This window comes from Pongo abelii, chromosome 10 (genome assembly GCF_028885655.2).
Source record: "Pongo abelii isolate AG06213 chromosome 10, NHGRI_mPonAbe1-v2.0_pri, whole genome shotgun sequence".
Classification (NCBI taxonomy): domain Eukaryota; kingdom Metazoa; phylum Chordata; class Mammalia; order Primates; family Hominidae; genus Pongo; species Pongo abelii.
Window position 1 is genome coordinate 5,778,975 of NC_071995.2, and position 26,241 is coordinate 5,805,215.

The following is a 26,241-nucleotide window of genomic DNA, read 5'->3' on the forward strand; positions in this document are numbered from 1 at the left end:
ACAATCCAAAAATAAAATCAAGAAAACTATATTTTCAATAGCATCAAAAAATAAAATTATCAATAAATTTAACAAAATATGTACAAGACTTGTACACCAAAAACTATAAAACATTGTTGAAAAAATGAAAGATCTACATAAATAGAAATATATACCACATTCATAGAAGACTTACTGTTGCTAAGATGGCAATTCTTCCAAAATTAGTCTACAGATTCAGCTCAATCCCTAGCAAAATCCCAGCTTGCTTTCTTATAGACATTGACAAGCTAGTCATAAAGTTCATATGGAAATGCAAAGCACCCAGAATGGTCAAAACAAATTTGAAAAAAAAGTACAAAGTCAGAGGATTCATACCCCCAATTTCAAAACTTACTATACAGGCACAGCAATCAAGATAGGGTGGTACTACATAAGAACAGACATATAGATCAATGGAATCTAATTGATGTCCAGAAATAAACTCTTACATTTATGGTCAATTGACTTTTGATAAGGGTGTCAAGATAATTCAGTGAGGAAACAGTCTGTTCAATAGATGGTGCTGAGACAACTGAATATCTACATGCAGAAAAATACACTTGAATCCCCTCCTTAAATCACACACAAAAATTAACTCAAAATGGATCCCAGGCCTAACTGCAAGTGTTAAAACTAGAAAATTCTTAGAAGAACAACTAGAAATATCTTAATGACATTGGATGAGGCAATGGTTTCTTAGATATAACACAAAAGCATAAGTAACAAAATTAGATAAGTTGAACTATTTCAAAATTCAAAATTTCAATAAAGTGAAATGACAATCTACAGAATTAAAGAAACTATTTCTACCTCATATTATTTGATAAGACTGGTATTCCAAATATATAAAGAATTTCTTATATCCCAAATATATAAAGAACTTCATATATTCCAAATATCTAAATAACTCTTACAACCTGATAATCAAAAGCCAATTAACCCAATATTTTTAAGAGGCAAAGGATTTGAATAGATATTTTTCCAAAGAAGACATGCAAATGACTACTAATGATGTTCACATCATTACTCATTAGGGAAATGCAAGTTAAAACTGCAATGAAATATCACTTCACACCACTGGGATGGATAAAGTTTAAAACAGATAATAAGTGTTGGTGAGGATGTGGAGATGCTGGAAACCTCATAAATAGCTGGTTGGAATGTAAAATGATATAGCCACTTTGGAAAAATAGCATGGCAGTTCTTTAAAATGTTAAACATAGAGTTACCATATGACCCAGCAATTCTACTCCTACGTATATACCCAAGAAAAATGAAAGCATACGGCCAAAAAAAACTTGTACCCAAATGTCCATTGCAGCATTATTCCTAATAGCCCAAAAGTGGAGACTACCCAAGTGTCCATCAACTGCATCGATAAATAAAATGAAGCAAATCCAAAATACAGAATATTATTTGGCAATATAAAAGAACGAAGTACTGATATATGCTACAACATGAATGAATCCTAATAAAATGTTGCTAAGTGAAAGAAGCTAAGGACCGCATATTCTATAATACCATTTACATGAAAGTCCAGAATAGGCAAATCTATAGAGACAGAAAGTAGATTAGTTGTTACCCACAGCTTGGCAACTATTGGGTACAGCGTTTCTTTTTTGGATAATAAAAATGTTTTAAACATAAATAGTGTAGATAATTGCACGAATCTGTGAATATGCTAAAAGCCATTGAATTGTACACTTTAAATGGGTGGATTTTAGTGTATAAAATTAAATCTCAATAAACATGTTTAAAAAGTAAATGGACTTGGTATCTTTAAAATTAAAAAGAAACAAGAAAAGCAAATAGGCTTTGGGGATCAGGCAGAGCTGGGTTTGATTACCAGCTTCCACACAACTAGCTATGTGGTCTTGAGCGAATTCGTGCACCACTCTGGGCCTCAGTAAATGGTAGCTTTTTACCATTCAACAGGAAGGAAAGTAAGGAGAGGTGGGGATATGCAGCATCAGGATTACAGTGAAGGCAAAACCAAGGTGATCTTCTGGGGTGAAACAAGCACATCCAAGACCACCAGCTAGAATTTGATTCTTTAGTCCCTGTCTATTCCTCAGAAGCAGGTGCCTTTCCTAAACATTCCACATGCAATGGTGCCCCTGCAGCAATGCTATGTAGTGGGTATTGACTGCAACTCTTCCTATAGACAAGAGCAGCATCCATCTTTATCTCCCACCTATGGCGGGATTTGGCAAGAACAGAAGCATTAACAATGTTAAAGAAACTGAGGAAACACAAGAAGGATCCTGACAATCAAATTCTAGGCCATTTTTATCTTACACTACTCATTTGAGAAGGTCATTTCCCCCCAGTGCCCATAAGGCATTAGATGCTTTGAGCTTTGCATTCTCAACAGTGTAATGAAAATAGATGTTGAATGCTAAAACGTAAACATATGTATCATTCATAATGCATTCAGATGTTTTTTAATTATTCATGGTTCCTGAAAGTTATTTGACCAATCATGCATATATACCCAACCAATGTTTATATTAGAACCACACTTCAGTGTACACAATTCCAGCTCCTTGGCATTCCCGTCTATGGAATTAAAATTAAATGAGTCAGGGGTCAATAAAAGTTACATGAGATTTCCATAAAATTATCCATTGTATATTGCTACGGGGTGGAGAAAGAAGTTTGCATGGTGTTGCCGAAGCTGACAGAACACAGAATGCTTGCTTTCTGATGAGGGTGGCAGGGATGATTAGTCTTTCCTAAGAATGAATTCATTATTTCCCTGAATAATTGGTGGTCTTGGACTTGGTCTTCGTCTAGGAAAAAAAATAACTCAGAGGGCCACCCTCTCTGTTCTGTTTAAGTTCTGTTTTCTTAAAAAAAAAAAAATGCCAGCATTTTGGGCTCGAAAACACTACATTCTTCTGTTTTGGTGCTTGCATAAATTTGCATGTTAACATGAATGGTTCCAACTTAAAGACTGTGAAACGAAATGAAATTTGAATTAAAATCCAAGATGGAGAAAAGACACATCTAAAAGCAACAGATTTTCAATCTAGTGGATTTTTTTTTAAGAACCAGATTAAGAAAGACATAAACTCCTCCCCCTCTCTCTCCCTCTCCCTCCCTCTCTCTCTCTCTCTCTCTCCCCCACTCCTCCTCGCTTTCAAAGACGGGTGGCACACAGAGACAGGTATCCCAAAGAGCATCCCCATGCCCCACCAACATACATACTCTTGAGTATTTTTACGAACCACAACACAAATTCTGAAGCTCTGTTTTAATGACTGCATGCCAACATGAAACTCAGAGACATGACTCAGAGGACATGGTCACCATCATGTTTCCACGTTTGGAGGCCCACCGAGATAAAATGAAATGTAAGGAACATTGCACGAGTAGCTTGAGCAAATACAGGCATGAATTTGCCACTGCAGGCCCTAAGAGCCATTTCTTGCTCTATCCTTTGATTTTCCCATTGCAGTTGAAGGCTGTATGGCATAGTGGTTAGGTGCACAGACTAATAGAACTGCAGTGGAATCCCAGATCCACCTACCATTTACTTTCTGTGTGGCCTCTGGCAAATGACTTAACCTGTGGACATAACTCTTTTCATGAGCCTTCATTTACATAGCAATAGTACCAGCCTCACAGACTTATTGTGAGATAATGTAACACACTTAGAACAGTGTCTAACACAGAGCAAGCGTTCGATAAGGATTAACCCTGGTGGTGGTTGGTCTGGTGGGGTATTGAATGTTATTATTATTCAATATTTAGATGATGGTAGGAATCAAGCCTGAAACTGTTTCTCCTCCAACCTGCCCTCCCATTTTGACCAGATAGCACTGCTATCTGGAAAGAGAGGTCAAGTCATGGCGAAAGCCCATTGCCCATTATCTCTGGCTGCAGGACAATGTGAGATGTCATGCTCTCATCTCATCCTGCCCCACATCAACCCCTTCTCAGGCCCAGTCTCCCTTCACTAAGGTGTGCCAAACAAAATGACAACAGGATCTCAACAAGTAAAGAGGACCGTGAGCAGCAAGCGCAGCTTCATACCTCATCGCCACACTCCGTCGTGTTTGTTTCCAATTTCTGGACAGCCGACTTGTTGCTCTCCTTTAGCATTTTCTCTCGAACTTTGGTTTCATACTCAGGCCTGGGATGTTCCTAAACCAAAGAGCAGTGAGTGGTTAGTAAACAAAAGGAAGAAGGACCTTGGCCTGAGGGTTATAACCAGACACATGTACATTAACGTCAGCATTTAGGATTGGATGCTATTGGATTGAACTGCCCCACCATACACAATCACAAGGCGTCTAGACATCACATCCTAACATAAGAACACAACGTGAGGAAGAGACAAGGGACACACAACACTCGCTATCACACTGAAAACCAAACCTGGGCACGTTCCTTGGGGATAGCGCCGGTGTTGAGAAAAGAGAGAGGAAATGTTAACTGGATGGTTGATATGAAGAGGGGCCCAGTGCTTTGCAGAGCAGTTTCACCAGAGGCAGAGGGATATCCCTGGTCATCCCACCAACTATCGTCAGACCTCAAACTTTAACTTTCAACAAGCCAACTCCCAGCTGGAGAAACAGATGTGCCCCACAGCTGGGAGTGAGGGCAACAACAAAACTCCTTCCCTGCTCCATTATTCTCTGAGCTAAAATGGCGACCAATAAACATCAAAGTCAAGGATGGCCACAGGGAATCTTAAAACTCACTTGCCTGGACCTGTTTCCTGTACAGCCTCGGTGACTAACTCATTGGCAAGTACAGCAATGCTCAAGAGACCTCACTGGGCCATTCAGCAACACAAACCTGAGTTGTGAGTCACCACGCATGGGAAAGAGCATCTAACTAATCCAGAGGACCATGGTCCAATCAGTGCAGATGCTGGGGTAGGAAAATGCATGACTCACTTCAAAGAAAATTTAACTGTGTACACCCGGCCTCACTGGTGGGTCTTCCTTACGGTTTCCAGCTCAAGAACAAACATCTACAGGTGTGAGGACTTCATGTTCCTGCATCGTTTATCGATAACTCCTGGGCAGGGATTCAGGTACTGGCTCACAATGGGCTCTGCCATTCAGGGAACACACATGTCCTTATCCCTGTCCATATGTCAGAGACTCCAAAGGTCAACAGGCCTTCTTGACCTGTCTCTGGCTTTCCCAAGACACGTCATGATGCAGGAGAGGACAGACCATGTAAGTGACTAACAAGCATAACTAAAACAACAGCAGGCAGTGCCATTCCATCCTCACCCATTCTCCGAGGGGACGTCAGTCCCACCCCTTCCAGGAGGCCTTCTCCAACTGTTGCAACATACCTACCAGGTGGGGCCTCCTCCCTCTCTGAATTCCTAAACTTTTATAGCTTATACCACACACTGTAGATCTTCATTACGTATTTTTCTTTTATTTTTTCCTAGCTGTTTTGCATGTGAGAGTCTTCTTATCCTAACATAAAGATCAGCTACCTGCTCTGTATTATTCTATGTTTTGCACAGTACTTGGCACCATGCAGAGCACACAGAAATCTCTAAATGCTTGTAAAGTGCACTTGATTTTGTCTCTCACCTTCATCCGTTCTCCAACACAGCATTTCCTAATGTGTGTGCCAAGAGAATTTCAGCTAAAAAAGGATTCCAAGGTCTAAAAGACTGGAAAACACTAGAACGTATCGACTTTCTGAGAGTCACAACGAGCATATTAAAAACTCTGAAAAGTACTACTGTCAAGATGCTTGCTTAATTTTCCTAAGCACATCATTTCCCGCAGAGCAACTTTTGCCTGTAACAATTAATAACTTGCAGGAATACTTGGAGAAGTATGGTTTGAGGTTCTCCCCCATGGCCTCTGAAATTTGGTTGCTTTTCTTCTACATTATTCCAATGGGAGATTTTAATTAAAAACTGTAGCAGTATCTTTCAGTGAGTTCCAGAACATGGGTTCTAAATCTCTTCAAGCCAGAGGAGCCTCTCCCCTTTCATACCCTGCACAGGGGCTAAGGGAGGCACCCCCAGCTGACCGGCAGGATGTTTCTGATTATCTCTGGCTTTCCGGGACATGATGTGGCAGCACACAGAGGAGTCTGCTTGAATACCTCTAGGTGTGGCTGTGGCTCACCTCCCCCCATGCTGGGCCCCAGTTCAGAGCGCCCTCATCTTTTTTTTTTTTTTTTTTTTTTTTTTTGAGACAGAGTCTCACTCTGTCACCCAGGCTGGAGTGTTGTGGCATGATCTCAGCTCACTGCAACCTCTGCCTTCCAGGCTCAAGCAATTCTCCTGCCTCAGCCTCCGGAGTAGCTGGGACTGCAGGCACATGCCACCAGGCCCAGCTGATTTTTTTGTATTTTCAGTAGAGACGGGGTTTCACCATGTTGACCAAACTGGTTTTGAACTCCTAACCTCAGGTGATCCGCCCTCCTCGGCCTCCCAAAGTGCTGGGATTACAGGCGTGAACCACTGCACCCAGCCATAACCCTTACCTTTTTAAAGCAAGCCTAGCTTCCTAAGCACTCGGACACGAATCCGAAACTCAAAGAAGAGACAGGTTGCGCTGCACTCAGCTGAAGCAGGCCTGACAAGGACCTCCCTGTTTGCAGCCAAGCAAGTGGGGTGAGGTTATAGAATCCCTCAGAAGTGGACAACTGAGCTCCTGGCCAGAGCAGAATCCAGCCCCTGGGAGGGTTGCTTTGACACACCCAGCCATGGGCAGATCAGCCTGATACTCCTGATGTTCCCCAAACACAACAGCACTGGATGGGTAATCTGATGCCAAGTCATCACAGATCATCATCCCTCCCATTGAGACTCTGGGAACTGTTTCCACTTGGTCAGTCTCCCCAGGAGCCAGCTGGGAGGCAGAACCCAAGCCTGCTCAGGACTACACTTGTCTGATGTAAAGAGGTAAGTCCAGAGATACATCCAACAAATGTCTTCAACCAGGAGTCATCAAGCGCCTGCTACACTCTGAGCTCTTTCCAGGCACTGAGGCTATACTGCCAGTCCTAGACACAAGATCTCTCCTTCCCTGGAACTTATCTCCAAGTAGAGAAAAGTTACAGTGAGTAAACCAGCACACAAATGAGAAACTAGCAGATGAGGATAAGAATAGCAGAAGAAATAAAGCAGGATGCCTGCTTCAGATTGGGGAGTCGGGGGAGGCCAATCTGAAGACGGCAATGTTTTCACTGAGACACAAAAGCCTAGAAGACAGGCCTTGCAGAGTCTGGGAGAAAAGCAGTCTGTGCAATAGGAATAGCCAGGGCAAAGGCTGGAATGAGCTCGAGACAGAATGAAGGCCTGGGTAGCTGGAAGGTCTAAGCAAGGAGGAGAATGACACAAGCTGAGGATAGAAAGGTAGGCAGAGGATTTGGTTTCCTATGAAACCAGAAAGAAGTCACTGAGGATATCTAAGCTTTGATGTGATACATGAGGGGTGGGAGAGAGATGGGTGGGCAGGATATCTGTGTTCAGCTAAGGCCACACTCTCTAAGAGGTCCCGGGTATTCCCGATGTGACAGAAGGTAATGGGCAAGAGTGCCCCACTGAGCTGAAGATTATCCCATTTTAGAGTATAAAACTCTGGAGGTCTGACAGATCTCCCTGCAAAAAGGACAAACAGGATCAGAGGAGCCCTTCAATAAGTCTCGTGGTGATGTCCACAGGGACACCCATAGGCCGACCTGCACTGGCCCAGGGGGGTGGGCCGTTGGGCTTGGTTGCTTCCTTCCTTCCCCATCCTCATAAGAAAGCAGTCTCCAGTCTTCTTCTGGCTTCTCTCTGGTTTCCAAGCTGAACTTAAGCCCTACTGCTTGTTCTACCGCTCCTGGGGTGACCCACCTGCTGGAGGCACCCAGGTGGGAAGACTAGAGGGTGCACAAGCTTTGGTGTATGTCAGTTGGCACCCTCCTTTCCCCCGGGAAGCAAGTGTTTCCCAGTGGATACCATGGGGAAGAAAGAAGTCTTAAGGTTATAGACAGCTAGACTCGCAAGCATTCCTGATACTGGGAGGTGTCTGGTTAAAATAGAAAAAACTTCTAATCATGGCTTTCAAGGACCCCTGCCTCCCTCCCTCCAATGCCCAAGTAACATCTGCCTTCCACTCACTCCTCATTTTGAATGTGGGTTAAATGCTTCATATGAGTCCTAGGACCCTTGTTCAAGTCATTTGTACCTTGCTATCCTGACCTTCATGCCTTCCCATGGCCTGGGAGATACAGATTAGCCATCAGGACCCTCCCTGACCCGGTCACCAGACTATACTTTTTCCTTGTCACCACTGCACACTGAGCCCTGTCCTCTGAAGCCAACTTGGCTTTCAAGATATCTTGTTGTTGCCTCGCTTTCCCAGGTCAAGGCTGCTGCTGTTTCTTTCTTGTGGGCGCCCCTTCTTCCCTTTGCTGCCCATTAAAAGCCAACCAGTCTTCAAAACCCTGATTTTTTTAAGAATTTCCTCTCTACATTAGCCAGAGCAATTTCTCTTGCACACTCTCCATTCTATTCTAAATATTTATAGACCAAAGAGCACCCTGCTGAATGCAGCCCTTTGGAGATCAGACACTATGCCTGAGATAATTCCATATGCCATACAAAAACCTAGTATGTAATAGATGCTTAATGGCCATGTTCAGAATTGAACTGAAATTGATGTGTGCTAATCCAAACTAGAAATGCATTAAAGGAAAAGTTGAGGCTGGCCTGTGCACATGTGGGGCATGCCAGTCACGCTACAGAACCAACCAGCCTTGCAGCAACCTCACACGGAGATCCCATCCGGAATGTCTCCTTAGGCCCTGGGTAAACCCAGTTTTGGCCAGGCCCCTCTCAGCCAGCACATGAGCTCCTCAAATCATGTACCTCCCAGGAAGTTACCATGGCTCATTGGGTTAAACAGATAAACAGGAAACCTGGCTACAGAAAGAAAAATGGATTATAATCTCACTCCTGCCAGGGACTTGTTACAGAGATTTCAAGGGTATTGAGTTATAACTGAGGCTTTTCTGATGGAGAGACTATGTTTACACTTGCTCTCTAACAGCAAGATGTGAGGGCTTCCTCAACTCTACTTAGCAGACACACTTAACTTGTCTCTGGCCCCACACAGGCTTGGATGCCAAAATGCATCTTCTTCTCTTTTTTGGAAACATTCTACAGAATTAGGGGAGTAGGCACTGTACCCTACCCACCTCCCCCAGCCTCCCTCTCTCTCTGTCTCTCTCATATATATGAGACATATTTCAGCTAAATCAAATGGGACCAATAATACAAAGATTTCCCCACTAGATCACCCACATTCAAACTTCTAGAGTTCTTTCTATTGGAAGGACCAGTTTGGGAATTTTCCTGCAAGAAATGCAACTGTCTTTATTATTCTCTGTTGCTTATCTTCCTGAATAATTTGAATCCTCTCTGAAGGAAGAATGCATATGTATATTCTCTCTTTCACCACAGAGTTCACGATAGTATTAGCCTCAGGGTATATGCGCAATACCTAGAACTGGAGTAGAGTGGGTACCCAATATATGGTAATACAATGGGGTGGAGTGGGATGGGGATGCAATTAAGTGAGAACCCATGGGAGGTGAAGAAAGGCTCTATCATTACATTTCTCCTTCCAGCACTTTCAGGCAGCACACCCTGCACTGGTAGATTCCATTCCATGCAGCTGCCCTGCAGGTCCTGCCATTCTTCAGCCCACCTGCTCAAAGGCAAGTAGACTACTTAGAGCATTAAGGAGAAGAAATGGTGACATGCCACAGATGTGGGGACATACAGGCTCGGGAAGAGACTAAATTAGGGATTCCACTTCTTTCTTATAAAGTGTCAGGGCCACAAGGCCCCAGGTCCCTAGTCCAAGGCAATCACTGTAGGAGAGTAATGAGCAGGCTTGTGTTCCATGCAGCCACCTTACTGCTGTGGCCAGCCCTTGCAAGTGGGTACTCAGGCAACTGAAAGTGCCTCCTGGCCCTTCTAGACACGGCCCTCAGCCCCTCACCCACAATATCCACACTATTGAGAGTCCCTGCTTGATATCCCATCCATGGTGGCACCTGGTATTAGGAGGCCTTGAAGGTTTTAATGGTCAGAACAGAGGGGCTTGCTGAGCTTGGAAGTGAAAGAAGAGGGGAGGAGGGCTGAGTGGCAGTGGAGTTGCTTTTGGAGGAGCAGTTATTATGGTGGGAATAGACCATGGGAGCAAGCACGACACACTGCCCATCATCGGCTCACCAGCATCAAGAATGGGGACCTAGTCCTCAGGAGAGCTATGAGGGAAGGCTGATTTATTTGCATTATTTAAAGATCATCTGTCCAGAACACTGCTCTAGAAGAACCTATCCTTTCCCTTAGCTCACGCCTCCCCCACTCCCGTTTCACACACAGTGCACGGGCTTATACCACAGAGGTTTAGTGTTTCTTTCTTCATTCACAGACATCAAAGACAACCAGCACCTGACACCCTGCCTCTCCTTTGGCCCTCAGGAGGCCCCCAGGGCATTCTGACATATCCCTGATTCTCTGGCTTTATGATCTCAAGATTACCTCTTGCCTCTTGTTCTTGCATCTTCTGCCACCTCTTTCCCCAGAGGAGGGCACGGGGACATCTGCCCAAACATCAGGATCAATGACTTCCAGCTCAAGGGAAGAGGGGGTACTTGAACTCTTGGCCTCAGAGTAGGTCAACCATGGCCCAGTCCATGGAGCCAAGCTACACAGGCAGCCACTGTGAGACCCAGCCAGTGACAGCAAACATACACGGTTATCTCACTCAAGAGAGTCCATTTCCAGGGTCAAAACAAAGCCAAAGCCCACAGAAGTATGTGAGAAATATGTGAGAGAACTCACTTCTTCCTCTTCTATGCCAGTCAGGTCCCAAAAGTAGCCCAGTCGCATCTGTAGCCTCTTCCAGTTTTCCAGGAACATGGTAGCTTAAAAAGAACAACAAAAACCTTGATTATTTTTGAAGAGTGGATTCTGTACCCTTTGGGCTCACCAGTGGAGGTGGGGGATAAGCTATTTTAAATTTAGGAGCTCTCTTTAATGCATTTAGCCTTTTTTTTCCCACTTCTAGGTGAAACTGCTAGAAATACTCCACATCCTTGAGAGCCAATAGATATGTTACACACACACACACACACACACACACACTCCTTTCTCCACTTCTAAGTTATGAGAAGAGGGTAAACACTGATCCGGAGAAGTAAAGTAAGGATGGCAGGATGAAGAAAATAAAAAGGGAGGGGTCTGTAGGATTTTTTGACAAGCCTCATCTTGCCTACACATACATTCTTTCCTCATTCACCATCATCAGCACTGTCACTTTTTCCCTACATTTCTTTCTTTCTGTCCCCAGCACCACTTGCCTCATTTGGGCCCTAATCATCTCATTCTGAGGTTACATAACAGTCTCCTAACAGTTCTACCTGACTCCAGACTTTCAGCCTTCCAACTCATCCTGCATGTAGCTGATAGAATAATCTCTGTAAAGTAGTATGCATTCATTCTTCCATTTGCTTAGCAAATAGTTGTAGAATGCCTGCCACACCTACACATCCATCAGTTTGCCTGCCCCACCCACGGCCCTTTGAAGGACCAGCATGCCTTTCTCAGCATGCTCTAGGAAGAACCTGATACCCCCATGAGCACAACCCTACAGCCATGGTTTGTTATACCAGGGCTGAACATCTGATCCAGGGCCTGCTGACAGAGCAGTCAGATTCCCTCCTTTGAAAATTGAAACTAAAAGACACAAAGAGGAGCAGGGATGGGAGAGACCACGCAGCACCTGAAAGGAGGGAAGGCCTTCCTTTCCCACAGCATCTCTAGCTCCAGTTCCCAAGAGGCCTGGTTATATTTCATTTCCTACACCCAGGAGCTTGTCTCTTGCTTTCTTAAAATAAACCTCTTGTTATTTGAGTAAGTTTGAGTGAATTTCTAATCCTGCAAAAGCACCAGTCCCAACTAAGGTATCTGCAATGTACAAAACACCATTCTAGGCATTGTTGGGGAGATTGGGTGAACTTCATGTGGATTTTTCTTCTCAAGTTGTTTACAATCTGTGAGAAGAGATTGTAAACAACTACAAGACATAAAGTGATCAGGACCTTAAGAATGACACAGATGAAAAAGCGTGGGCCTGCGAAGAGAAGTGCTACCTGCCAGAGGAGGCATCCGAGCTGATTTTTGAAGGACAATGGCATTTGGGCACTGAAGGAGTGAGCAGAGGAAGGGTGCCAACATTATCTGCCTACATATTCAATGACTTCTTACAGTCTAAGTTCTTCTCTCTGGATTCCAGGACTATGTATGTCGAGCCTGAACTATCCATCTGAATCTCTCATCCTGCCATTTGACAACATAAATCCCATGCCCGCATTACAGCTGGGTCATCCCCTCACCATCATCTCCATACTCGACTTGCGCATGTTGTCCCTCTCTCCTGTGCTATCCTCCAGCTTCTACCCTCATCCTATCCTGACCCAGCTCGAGTCCCCCTCTTCCGTAAGATCAGTCCCCACGGCACCCTGTCCTCCTCACTCCTACTGCCCTATGTTCATGGCACCTTGGAAAGGGAGGGACATGACATTCCCTGAGGCCATCCCTACAGATCCACCCCACCCCTAGCAGGAGCCTGAGCACGCTTCACTACATGCCATGCCTGACTATTGGCCGGCACTTCATGTCTGTGATGTAATAACAGGACTGTAAACTTTTCCTGGCTCTTAGCTGCCTATGTCTACCTCGGTCACAGCACAGAACTGAGAATATCAAACACCTATGCACTGGTTGAATACACAGTTACTTAAAGCTGCATTTGTTTTACTTGCAGCTACATTATGGCGCACTGATTTGCATGTTTTCATCTGACATGACATTTTGCATGCACTGATCTGCATGTTTTTCTCCCTTGGATTTCAGGCCTTTCTCGAGTGTGTGTATTCTGACCTCCCAACACTGGCTCTGGCCTGGGGATACTAAGAATGGTAGTTAAGTCCCCCCTCTTCCTACTGCTCCTTCCTTGGTTCCCGAGGAGGCCTGTGCACACAGCAGTGCCCAAAGTGCTGACCGACTGGTGTCTCCATGAAGGGAGGAAGTCAGACTGCAGGAATGATGAGAAGGGCAAAAGAGTCATGGATAGATGAGTTGTGAGGGCAAGGGAGGACCACCATACTGATGGAGAGCAGCTCCCAGTTCTGGGTGCACAGCTATGCCAGGCACTATACTACATGCTCTGCATGCATACCTCATTCACCTGTCACAAGAACACTGTGGGGTAGGTATTATTTCACACAATTTACAAATGAGGACAACAATGTCCAAAGATTAAGTAATCTGCCCAAGGTAACAGGGCATCTTGGTCAGGAGTATTGACTTTAGTGACACAGAGCTAGGTTCACATTTACCTGCTATGGGATCCCTAGCTGGTAAGGAGCAGAACTGAGACACACATTAAGTCTGCCTAGGTCAGTGTCCTTAACCTCTATTCAGAAAAGAGTTCTGAAACCCTGTCTCTTTCCTTCCCTTTTCAGTAGGACTTCAGTCTCTTTCCCAACGTTCCCTGGAGTTTGAAGTCAGAGCCACAGGGGAGCCAACAGACTTGGGTCCTGCTGACTGGTATCCCCCAAGACCTCCTGACTCTACACTGCCCCTTCCACTGCCACCAGCAGCCCAAGTCTCTCTCTATGTACAGCCATTTCTTCCCAGCCTTATTCCCGGCAGGCCTGGGCCAGGGCCCAGGCCCACCCAGCACAGCACCACTCATGATAATAATCATGGTAATGAGAGGCATTACTATTATTTTTAATTGTAATTTGTAAACAATCTTGCCTAAAGGCTCTTGGCTGCTGTAATTGAATACACAATCACATAAAGCACAGCAAGCCTGTCAAAAATACAAAACCAAAGCCTATCCTATGCCAGGAAGCTTTGGTGCAATCCCACCCCTGGGTACTTTCCCTGCACTGTGATGTGAGAGGAAGACAGTGGGTCCAGGGGTGGGGTAGGAAATGACTGAGGATCTTGGAAGGGGTGGGAGGTAGCTGTTCATTACAGCTATCGAGGAAGAGAAGAGGCAGTTGCTGAAACTTGAAACTAGAAGTACAATTGAAAACCAAGTTTCCCTACAACAGGGGATTATGTGTCCCAAGAAAGTTCTTGAAGAATTATAGACCTGGAGTCACTAGGCTTCAGCAACTCAACGGTGGTAATATCTGCAAGACAAATTATGGGCATTAGAGTTGTAATATAGCAAAAAATGAATACGTATTCTGGGTTCCAAATCAGTTCAGGTGGATCTTGGGGTAATTCCACGACGCTCCTGTCTGATAAGGAGACACAGAGCTGCCAGTGACTTCCCAGGCAACAAGCCCCAACTTCAGTGTGTTCTACCGACCCTGCCTGTGAACAGTCCCAGGACTCTGTGGTCACAATTCCATTTCCTCCTGCTCCCTGCTCCAACTCTCGATGGGCTGAACACTGCCCGTGTGCTCCCGGGATGCAGCTGCTCTCCCTGACAATAGAGAATAGAGTGTGCCCTGGAAATTTTTCTTGGTGGCCTAGCAATACGGGAATCTTTCCAGTGAAGTTCTGTCTCCACCCACGTGAAGGTCCCCACGGGGAATGGAGGAAGGTTGTGTTCTAGTTCTCCTAAGAACCACCGAGAACAGGCCTCTCCCTCTCCTCCTTCTCCTCATACTCTCAGGGACGTGTGACTCAGGGCCCATCCTGGCATATCCTCCGGGCCCCATGGAGTCAGTGATAAATCAAAACAGCCTCTGCAGCAGGACTGTGGTCCTGCCGGTCTGTGATCCAATGTGCAAACCAAGGGCCTGCATATTCGGTGATGAGTAAAGGAGCAGGTGGCTACTCAGATGGGCTGACACATGTTGACTTGGTCCCTTTTCTAATACTCATGGGTGTGTCTTCTCAGAAATGCTCAGTTACCATGGGGTGGTTATCTCACGTTATTCCAGTTTGTGAGAATAGGAGTGTGTGTGTGTGTGTGTGTGTGTGTGTGTGTATCTGTGTGTGTTTACAGTCAGATAGCTATGGCTCAGAACAAGTTTATTACCCCCATACTCTGGGAGGAAAGGAGGAGGAGAAAAATGAAGGAATTATTTTTTCCTCCACAAACCCCTTTGGTGGGAATACTGAAAGCATTACTCTGGCCTTACATATTAAATTAAACAGTGCAGGGACAGTACAGTCTACACTCATGATGTCCTAACAATCGCACTGAACTGGAGTCAGGAGACCAAATCTCAGCCCACCTTTACCATGAGCTAACTCTGTGACCTCGGCAGTCACTCCACCATTCTAAGTATTGTGCTGCGTGATATCTACCATCTCACCTAAGTCAGTGTACCTGGAGGAGTCTTACAGGTGTGCTAAGGGTTTTCAAAACAGGCATTGGTTCAAATTCTGAATAAATCACACATGAGGCTAGTACATGGTTAGCATGACTACATCTGAGAGAAAACAGATAAAGACATGAAGGATATTCCTGTTTCTATTCACACATATGAGTAAAGAAGAGAAAGGTGTTATCCTTAAAATACTTCTTGGGATGGGAAGAAAAAATGCGAAAGTAAGTAACCTGAAGGGGATGAGCTTTAGAGCTTGGTCACTGTACCCATGTAAAGGAACCACCCATATAAGCAAGCCTGGTGATGGCCACATACCCCACAGAGCCATGAAGATGGAGAAGAAGACGGTGGCAGGGTTGTCAAACAGGTGGCTGGCCCGCGCAGTCCCACAGGCTGAGCTGAGGTTCCAGTAATCACAGGACTTGTCGCACAGGGGACACATGGTGAAGGCATTCTGCTGGTCACACATCTCTCTGCTGCAATAGGTGGAGGTTGTTGGGTCAGATGGAGCTCAAGCATGGTCCACTCCAAGAAAAAACCATTCCAAATAGCTCCCCTTTCCAAATCTATGGTTGAGTTTTTCAACCCCATAAGTAAGGAATGTTAGAGAAGTTAGCATTGGATTCTTCACCTGGAGAGTGTTACTCATATTTTGTTCAAAAACAACAACGAAAAGACGGGGTATGGAGCTCCCTGTCACTACAAGTGTCCTGGAAAGTTAGTGAGATCTGTCAGAGACATTGGGCATTAAATGATGCCTCATAAAGTCCCTTCAGAACGTCTGGGGTCCATGAGGCTGGTGGAATGGGATGCATCAACAGTTGTGAATAAATCACAGCCGGAAGCTGGATTTCATCATCCATTCTTCAGTCTAGGCTGTTTTTGTAAAGCCTACTGGCTGTCTCACAAACAGGTGATACTGGTCCCAAGTAGAAACAAACACGAGTGTGTGGCTAGACCTGTGCATGCTCTCACCTCTAGAAGGAGAAGTTCTACGTGGGGAAGAATGGAGTAGATGTGGGTGGAAAGCCCTTTCCTAAGAGCATGAGCTGGAGAGCCACTTGTAGAATGGAGATTAATATCCTCAACCTAATAAGAATTATTATAACCATGAAATAAGATTAGGGAGAATGAAAGAGCAAGGCAAATTCTTCCAAGGTCTAGATTCTTTGATACTTGGAGCATGAACCAAATAATCTCTAATGGCCTGTATTCCAACCTATTCTTAGTGTATTTCCATTTAATGGACTGAGGAATATATTTGAAATTCCATTCATTCATTAGCTGACTAGCCGTATCCAACAGATTTAGGCTCCTATGAATGCTTGGAAATAAGAACCAAAGAATCAGCCCAGACTGGCTTTCCCAATAACCCTCTATACCATACACTGGTAGGAAAAATGAATGAACTCATCCCTCTGTTGTGTAATATTCTCCCAGGGAGATGGGAGGATGCTTAAGCTCGTGGTTCGGGGGAAAGGATGGAGAACTTAAGATTTCACGAAAGCAAAGCACTGGCTGTTCTTACAGGGCAGCTGGAGACAATGACGGGGAGGCAGGGGGATCCAGCACTCAGAACTACAGCTGTTTCCCACAGAAAGAAGCAGCAGAGGGCACTACAGAGCATGGCTCACAAGTGGGAGCCACTACTAGGGAGAGCAAACTGGTGCCCTGTGTGCTAAAGCCAGTCCTCAGAGGAAACCTCCAAAGCCAAAGGATGCCTGGATCTATTTCCCCCTTCATTAAGAAGTTGAAGGGTGGCAGATTTACTGAGGGCTGCCACTTGCTGTCAAGCCCCAGTTTCTAGGCTTCTGTTTTTAATGAGCTACTAAGTCCACAGGAGGGAAAGGCCTTCTGTGTGAGAGAATGGAAATTCTCGGTCCCTGAGGATAAACCCCAGTTCCTCCGCTGACTCGCTGCTAAGCTCTCCGTTGGCAAAGGTCAATAAAAATGACTCATCCACATCGAAAATATTAAATAGTCATATCTTAATAATACATTCAGCTGTGCTAGTTTCACCTGGGCATGTTCTGCTTGGTGACCAGAGAGCCCAGTTTATGTCTTCTGGGTCAGACCTGTGTTTGCTATGTAGTTGAGAAGGAATTGCTACTTTCAGAGAGGAAAGTACCCCCTTAAAAGACAGATTTACGCAGAAAATCACTTGTCTGTGTAAATTCTAGTAAAAGACTTTCGCTTTTAAGTCACGTCCAAGAACATATGAGTTCCTCAATGCTGCTCTTCAAGTATATGTGTTAGGGACTTCATTTAACTCAGCGGTTTTTTCTTTTAAGCATGGACTGAGGAGAGATAGAAACCTAGTCAACTGAATCCTAGTTGGAACTAGTCAATGCTAAAAGGTCAGGAATGAAAAACGTATTAGCAGGCAAGCGGGTGCAAAGCACTTTGAAACCTAAGTGCTGTGTAAATTACCAGTATTTAAATTAGAGTGCAGGCAACTATCCATCATTTGTACAAGATGGCAGCCACCAAGGTATGGAGTCTCCTCAAATCATTTAAATGTGAAGTCAGAATGCTTTATATATGTATTGGGGGGTTTTTGATGTAATCAATTTTAACAGAATTCTAGAGGAATTCTGGCTAAGAATCACATCGAAATGACTTTGTATTTTCTGAGAGAGGCTGCCTCTAGACAAGCTGAAAGATGAGGGAAGCCTGCCTAGAATGGAAATCAGGTCTAGGGTATTCACTAAGCTGCATAATCCACAGGTTTCTAGTGAGAAGTAACTGTGGCTATATATCCAATGCTGTATTCCTTTGATTTATTATTTTCTCTAGAAAGCCTAAGAAGCTTGATAAACGGCTTGACAGTCCATTGAACCAAGACCCTAAAGTGAGCAACATTCTTCAGGGTAAATCATTGCTCATGGATTAGGTGATTCAGAGCCCTGTTAGCACAACAGGAGAAGGTACAAAGAGGCAATCATTCAGGAAATTCAGACTAAACAGCTGCTATTAAGGTCTCAGACCTAAAGTAACCAATCTTTTTTCAATATGGTTTAGATTAATCAGCTTTTTAAAAAATGTCCTAGTGTTCTCTGTTCATGTAAGTGCTTAACAAATGAAATCAATCCCTTGGTGAGTAGAGACAGGGAAGTTCTACAGAGGTATCATGCACGCATGGAAGTATTACTTACAAGCTTATGCTTATATCTCACATATCAAAGTTAAATTACTGGGAATAAAAGGTATCATTTAAAGTTCCACCTAATCAATGTGAGTTTTCTGGTTTTGATGTTGTGCTGTAGTTACATAAGACGAAACCACGGGAGGAAACTAGATGAAGTGTATGCTGGGCCCCTCTGTACTATCTTTGCAAGTTCCTGTGCTGTGAATCTAAAATTTTTCAAAATAAAAAGGTTTCAAAAAGTGAGAGAGAGTAAATTTCAGGCTTGATGACAAAATTAGCAACCTCTAAAATAATCCCAGGAATACTGTAAGTTTTTAATCACAGTTATGAGTGGCTGATAGACACAAACCCTTAGAGTATGCATTTATTTAGATTCAATATTGGTTTTTAGAGAATATCCCTTTGTTTATAAGGAGTGGCATTTTCTGAGTTCCCATCAGACCCACAGAAGTTGGACTTCTGATGAATTTACAATTATGTTTAAAAAACAGTTCCTCTGCTTTTAAAGAAATCCATTAAAATGTTTACTTTTTTCTAGCATTTACACCTTCCTGATTTGCCAGGCCCCATCCTGAGTCTGAAAAAACACATCCAAAACTTCAATTTTGTAGTAATTTTAAACGTTTTTGACTGTGACCTACAGTTAAAACAATCTGTTACATCAGATTTCAGTATGCAAATACATACTCTCACTCTCACAAACACACTTATAAAACTGAAACAAAATCTAATGAAGCAACACTTACCCATCCTTCTTATAATGAATACTAATATTTATTGCATTCTAGCCTATCTTACCCCATCTTATTTTAGTCCACTTAAAAGCCCATTAAATTGATTCCACAACTCACCAGTGGTTGTTGTCATATCCACAGTTGTAGAACACCGTCCACTCTGACAGGCAATGTGACACATCCGCAGTAAAGACTGCACTTTACACTTGAATATCCCTGCACGTGCAAGAGTGTGTGTGAATGTGGCTGTGGGCATCTATGTGCAGACATCTATCTGCACGTGCATGAGTGTGTGTGAATGTGAGCTGTGTGCATCTGTGTGTAGACATCTGCGTGTGCATGAGTGTGTGTGAATGTGGGTGTGTGCGTCTGTGTGTAGACATCTGTGTGCACGTGGATGAGTGTGTGTGAATGTGGCTATGTGCATCTGTGTGCAGACATCTATCTGCACGTGCATGAGTGTGTGTGAATGTGAGCTGTGTGCGTCTGTGTGTAGACATCTGTGCGTGCATGAGTGTGTGTGAATGTGAACTGTGTGCGTCTGTGTGTAGACATCTATCTGCACGTGCATGAGTGTGTGTGAATGTGAGCTGTGTGTGTCTGTGTGTAGACATCTATCTGCACGTGCATGAGTGTGTGTGAATGTGGGTGTGTGCATCTGTGTGTAGACATCTGTGTGCGTGTGCATGAGTGTGTGTCAATGTGGGGTGTGTGCATCTGTGCGTAGACGTCTATCGTTGCAGCATGTGCAGACCACGTCCTTTCCAGCTGTAGTGGTTGCTGCCACGTGTATTACCATGTGGGGACCCAGGGCACAAGTTCTAAACCCTGATATAAACCAGCCCACTGGTGCCCCACCCACTGCACTGGCACTGGTTCCCTTTGCACGGTATGGGGTTTTCCACCCTTGGTCAACCTGAGGCCAGATGTCTAGGGATCACAACTGGCAAGGGAAACCCAAAAGCCATGTTTTCTTAGAACACACCCAGGCAAGCCCACGTGAAGCTACTGAGTTGTGGAGGAGGATATGAGCCCTCTGGAAAACTTTTCTGCTTATTAGAAAAAGCAAAGACTTTGGAAAAGGAGGCAACAGAGTTCAACTCCCAGCCCTGACAACTATTAGTTGTTGATATTGGACAATTTATGTGACCTCATGTAGCATCAGTTTCTCAATCTCTGTTCAATGGAAATAATAATGCCTATTTATGGCGTGTATAACATTGATCTCTTACAGGATCAAAGAAACTAGTTTATAACAATCACCTAGCATTATGCCCCCAACAAGGTAGATAGTTCATAAGTATTAGCTCTTCCCTCATGCTAGATGTGCTGGGGAAAACAGAGCCGTGTGATAAAGGTCCCAGAACTCCCAATCAAGAACACTTGCCCTTGGCCTCCCTCCCTCTCCCCCTTCCTTTCTCCCTTTGCCCTGCAAAAACAAACAAAAAAAACACTTGACAACTGATACTAGGGTTTTATACCAAAAAATCCAAACTCTTGTCTCTTACACCAAGTGATTTAGCTTTATTCTAGATATTGACAATATAATCTTCAGTTGATTTGATTTGCAAGACCATTTGCATAGATTGACATTGATTTAGTTTTATTCTAGATATTGACAACATCATCTCCAGGTGATCTGACTTGCAAGACCATTTCTATAGGGTATGCACCAGTAGGCAGGAAGTAGGTGAGCCAGGAAGCAGGTTTCTGCCCACTGATGCATGCATACCCTTCCTAAAATGCACAGTTTTTGGTTTTTTCTTCAGAATGGCCATTACTTTCCCCATTATCACCCCCAACTCTAATGATCCGCCCAGTGTCCTCATCCACCTGCCTATGGAGGGAACATCAAGTTGGTACAAAGCTATCCTGCCCCCTAGCCACAATGAATTGGTCCAGGGCCTCCACCTAAGTCAAACGGAGTCATAGTACTTTTTCACTTGAGACCAATCAAGTATAAAGCTCTAAGGTGTAACACCCATGAGTTACTAGCAGCAATGTTTATTCCAAATGGAGAAAATATGTAGTGAAACCAACAAATGCTAGAAAGAGTCAGAGGCAGGAGATAAATGGAGTCCCTATTCCAGTGCTCCTTGAATGCTTATCATAAATTTTCTTTTTCGCTTAATCTAGTTCAAGCTGCATTTTGACCACTTGCATCCAGAAGAATATTAAAACATACTAACCAAGCTTCAGTTTGCAACGACAATTCTGAAGATGGCAAGAGTGTTTAAATTCTAAATATCAGCTAAGTGTTTCTTTTGTCCCTTGTACTCTATTTCCACATATTTTGGTTTATTCAACAATTATTTATTAATCTTCTGCTATGCGCCAGACACAGTCTCCTTTAATCCTCACAACACCATGACTTAGGCGTCGTGATTACCATTTTACAGCCAAGAATACTAAGCTTCAGGGAGTAAACTGTCCAGTCACACAGCTAATATATAACATTGTCAGTCTAAGTGCTTCTTTCCTTTTCCTTTTTTTTTTTTTTTCGGAGGGGTCTTGCTCTTTTGCCCAGGCTAGACTGCAGTGGCACAATCAATCACAGCTCACTGCAAGCTCAAGCTCCTGGGCTCAAGCAGTTCTCCTGCCTCAGCCTCCCAATTAGCTGGGACTACAGGTGCATGCCACAAAACCAAGCCCAGCTAAATTTTTTTTTTTTTTTAGAGATAGGGTCTCACTGTGTTGCCCAGGCTGGTCTCAAATTCCTGGGCTCCAACAATACTCCCTCCTTGGCCTCCCAAAGAACTGGGATTACAGGTGTGAGCCACCATACTCATCCCATATTTCCTTTGTGGGTTCTCTCTTCCTCATAAAAACTAGCTTTGATTCTATCTCTTGGCGCTCCAAGAGTCCCGCCTTGGGGCTATTCCTCCCTGCAGTTTCTGACTTCCTGAAACAGAGGCTATGCCTTCCTCAGCATTAGAGCTGCTTGCTTTCTCAGCTTGCTTTATTCTAGCATCATCTGACCACACAGATGTGATTTCTACCCAGTGTCACTCCCCACACCTTGCCTTGGGTCTTTGGGAAACCAGAGGAAAAAGAAGTGATGAAGTGGAGAGAGAGAGGAAAAAAGTATTTCTCTGGCATGATTTTTCTTACCAGGAATTATCCGCCTGCCCACATCAGACACATCCCCCTGCCCTGGAGAAGAGCTTGACTAGAAGAGGAAGTAGGACTCGCCTAGCATGGCTCTGAAGCCATTCCCAGAATCTGTAGCTCCTAGATCTGTCTCTGGAGGAAAGTTACATGTGTCATAGCGAAGGAGAATGATAGAGGGTGAGGGCTTTGGAAAGAGGCATGTGAAATGTACTTGTACTGGAATGAAACTCCAAATTATTAACATATGGCAACTGAGCCCTTTTCTTTAAAACTGATTTACCTGGGAATATCTTCTTCAATCGTTGCACATCCATAAAGAAACACAATCACTCCAATTACAGAAGATGGAATGAGGAATGATGTATATAATCCCAGCCAGGCAAAATACAGTCCAATTTTTTCTCCAAAATACTTTCTGGAAAAGAAAGAAAGAAAAGAAAATGAAACACATATTAAGAACATCATATACTTTCCTTATTTCTGTTTGTTCTATGCCCAAGGATGGGTCAACACAGATATTCACTCCTCTTGCGACGGAAACAAAGGGATGGAGGTTGCACGGGGAAGGGGAAGCCTCAGTACAAGGAATCAACAACTGAGCTTTTCTGGAATGACGTGCATTCCATTGGAATCACATTCACGCACCTGTCTTGGCTGTTCATGTGAAATAGATAGCCATGAGAAAGAATCCAGCCCCAACAGCAAACTAAAAATATGCCATACATTTTGGCACCTTTACCAAACATGAATAACACATCATCATTTCATAAGTGCCATAGCACTCAACCATAAGAAAACACACCTTTTTGGAACTAGCTTATTTAAACAAAACACACAGATCATATATTTGGGCATGTATACTTGGGTATGCAAACCAACATACACACACTTATTGAAAAACGACTAGAAGAAATTCAATAAGATATTAGTAATGGTTTCTTTGGATGATGGGCTTATGGGTGGTTTTTATTTCTTTATGTTTAAGCCACTTTACTGAGGTATGTTGGCATACAAAGAGCTGTACATGTTGAACATATACAACTTGATGAGTTTGCAGATAAGTATACATCCATGAGAACATCACCAATCACTCCATAAAGTTATCCAGTACCTCCAAGTTTCCTTTTGCTCTCACCCTTGTTTTGTTTAATTAAAAAATTCTTTTCTCTTGTGTTAAGAGCAATTAATGTGAGATCTACCCTGTTAGCAGATTTTTAAGTATACAATACAGTATTGTTAACTATAGGCTCTATATTATACAGTAAATCTCTGAGCATATATGTATTGCATAACTGAAATTTTGTACCTTTTGACCAATATCTCCTCGTTTTCCCCTCTCTGCAGCCCCTGTTAACCACTATTCTATTCTTTGGATCTATGAGTTTGACAGTTTTAGATTCCTTGTAGAGGTGGGATCATGCAGTATTTGTCCTTCTGTGCCTGGCTTATTTCACTTAGCAAAACGTCCTCCAGGTCCATCCATGTTGCAGCAAATGGCAGAATTTCCTTATTTTTAAGGCTGAATAATATCCATTGTGTGTCCACATTTTCTTTATCCATGCATCTGTCAATGGACACTTGGGTGGCTTATACTTTCTGGCAATTGTGAATAATGCTGCTATGAACATAGGAGTGCAGATATCTCCTCAGGATGTTGACTTTAATTCCTTAAGATATACATCCAAAAGGGAGACTGTTGAATTAAATGGTAATTATATTTTAATTTTTTGAGGAACCTCCATACTGTATTTCACAGTGGCTGCATTGCCACCAACAGTGAACAAGGGTTACCTTTTCTCCACATCTGCACCAACACCTTTTATCTTTTGTTGTTGGACAATAGCATTCTAGTAAGTGTGAAGTGGTATCTCCTTGTGGTTTTGATTTGCATTTCCCTGATGAATTGTGACATTAAACACTTTCTCCTATACCTGTTGGTCATTTGTATGTCTTCTTTGGTGAAATGTCTATTTAGGTCCTTTACTTAATTTTTTTATCAGGCTATTTGGTTTTTTGTGTGTTTCTTTGTTTTGCCATTGAATTGTAGAAGTTCCTTATATATGTTGGATATTAATCCCTTACCAAATATATGGTTTGCAAATATTTTCTCCCATTCTGCATATTGACTTTCACTCTGTTGATTGTTTCCTTTGCTGTGTAGAAGCATTTTAGTTTGATATATTCCCATTTGTCTATTTTTGCTTTTGTTGCTTGTGCTTTCTGTGCCATATCTAAGAAATAATTGCCAAGTCCAATGTGTAGAAGCCTTTTTTCCCTGTTTTCTTTTAAGAGTTCTATTGTTTCAGGTTTTACATTTAAGTCTTTAATTCATTTTAAGTTGGGTTTTTGTATGGCATAAAATAAGGATCCAACTTCATTCTTATGCATGTGGATATCCAGTTTTCCTGATATCATTTATTGAAGAGTAAGTAGTATGAACAGTTTAACAATATTGATTCTTCAGATCCATGAATACAAGGTATACTTTGTAAACCAAAACTTATTCTGAGACAGGTCTCAATCAGTTTAGAAGTTTATTTTGCTAAGGTTAAGGACATGCCTGGAAGAAGAAAACATGGAGTCACAGAAATAGTCTGTGGTCTGTGCCTTTCTCCAAAGATGAATTTAAGGGTTTCAATATTTATCAGTGCCTTTCTCCAAAGATGAATTTAAGGGCTTCAATATTTAAAGGGGAAATATTGGGCTAGTGGGCTGGAGAGGAAAGAGGGAGGGTATGGTATGGTCATCCAGATGTTGCAGGAGAAAATGAGCAGGTAGCAGAATAGTCAAATAAGTATTCATCTTGTGCTCAGCAAATCAGCACTTATGGTTGAGTGCTATGGCACTTATGAACATAGAGCAGCTGCCTGTGGAGATATTTAGCCTTTTATCTGTAGCTGTCTGCTTAGGAACAAAAGGGAGGGCAGCTTCTTGCATCACTCAGTTTTCAGTTTAATTTTTTCATTTTGGCAGAGTGAATTGGGGTCCCAAGTTTTTCTTTTCCTTTCACACCTTCCTTTTATTTATGTCCTCTTTAATTTCTTTTATCAACATTTTATAGTTTTCAACATGCAAATCTTTCACCCTCTTGGTTAAACCTATTCCTAGGTATTTTATTCTTTTTGATGCTACTGTGAATGGTATTTTCTTAATTTTCTTTTTAGATAGGTTGTTAGTGCACAGAAATGCAAATGATTTTTGCATGTTGATTTAGTATCCTGCAACTATACTGAATTTATTATTTCTAAAAGTTTTTTTGGTAGAGTCTTTAGGGTTTTCTGCATATGAGATCATGTCATCTGGAAACTAACACAATTTTACTTCTTCCTTTCCAATTTGATGGCTTTTATTTCTTTTTCTTGCCTAATTGCTCTTGCTAGAAATACTGTGTTGAATGTGAGAGGTAAGAATAGGCATTTTTGCCTTATTCCAGATCTTAGAAAAAAAACTTTTTTTACTATTGAATATGATGTTAGCCGTGAGATTTTCGCAAATGACTTCTATTGTGTTGATGTTAGTTCCTTCTATTCCTAATTCATTGACAGTCATGTTCCTTCCATTCCTAACTTGTTGAGATGTAAGTTCTTTCTATTTTTAATTTGTTGAGAATTTTAAATCATGAAACAGTGTTGATTTTTGTCAATTCTTTTCTCCATCTATTGAGATGTTCATGTGATTTTTATCTTCATTTATTGATTTGCGTATGTTGAACCATCCTTGTATCCCAAGAAAAAAACCCTTCTTGGTCATGGTGTCTGATCCTTTTAAAGTGCTGCTGAGTTTGATTTACTGGTATTTTGTTGGATATTTTTGCATCTACATTCATCAGGGATGTTGACCTATAGTTCTTTTCTTGCAGTGTCTTTGTCT

General features: G+C 42.9%; 1 protein-coding gene across 2 annotated transcripts in view; it reads right to left on the reverse strand.

Moving 5' to 3' along the window:
- Positions 1-26,241, reverse strand: part of ANO2 (anoctamin 2) — a 388,517-nt gene that overhangs the window by 165,458 nt on the left and 196,818 nt on the right. For both annotated transcript variants that reach the window (XM_054526733.2, XM_054526736.2), the window contains exons 11-14: positions 22,652-22,786; positions 15,694-15,854; positions 10,859-10,941; positions 4,060-4,170 (exon numbers count right to left, since the gene is read on the reverse strand). In XM_054526733.2, coding sequence (XP_054382708.1) covers positions 4,060-4,170; positions 10,859-10,941; positions 15,694-15,854; positions 22,652-22,786 — 490 coding nt within the window. The remainder of the gene's footprint in view (positions 1-4,059; positions 4,171-10,858; positions 10,942-15,693; positions 15,855-22,651; positions 22,787-26,241) is intronic.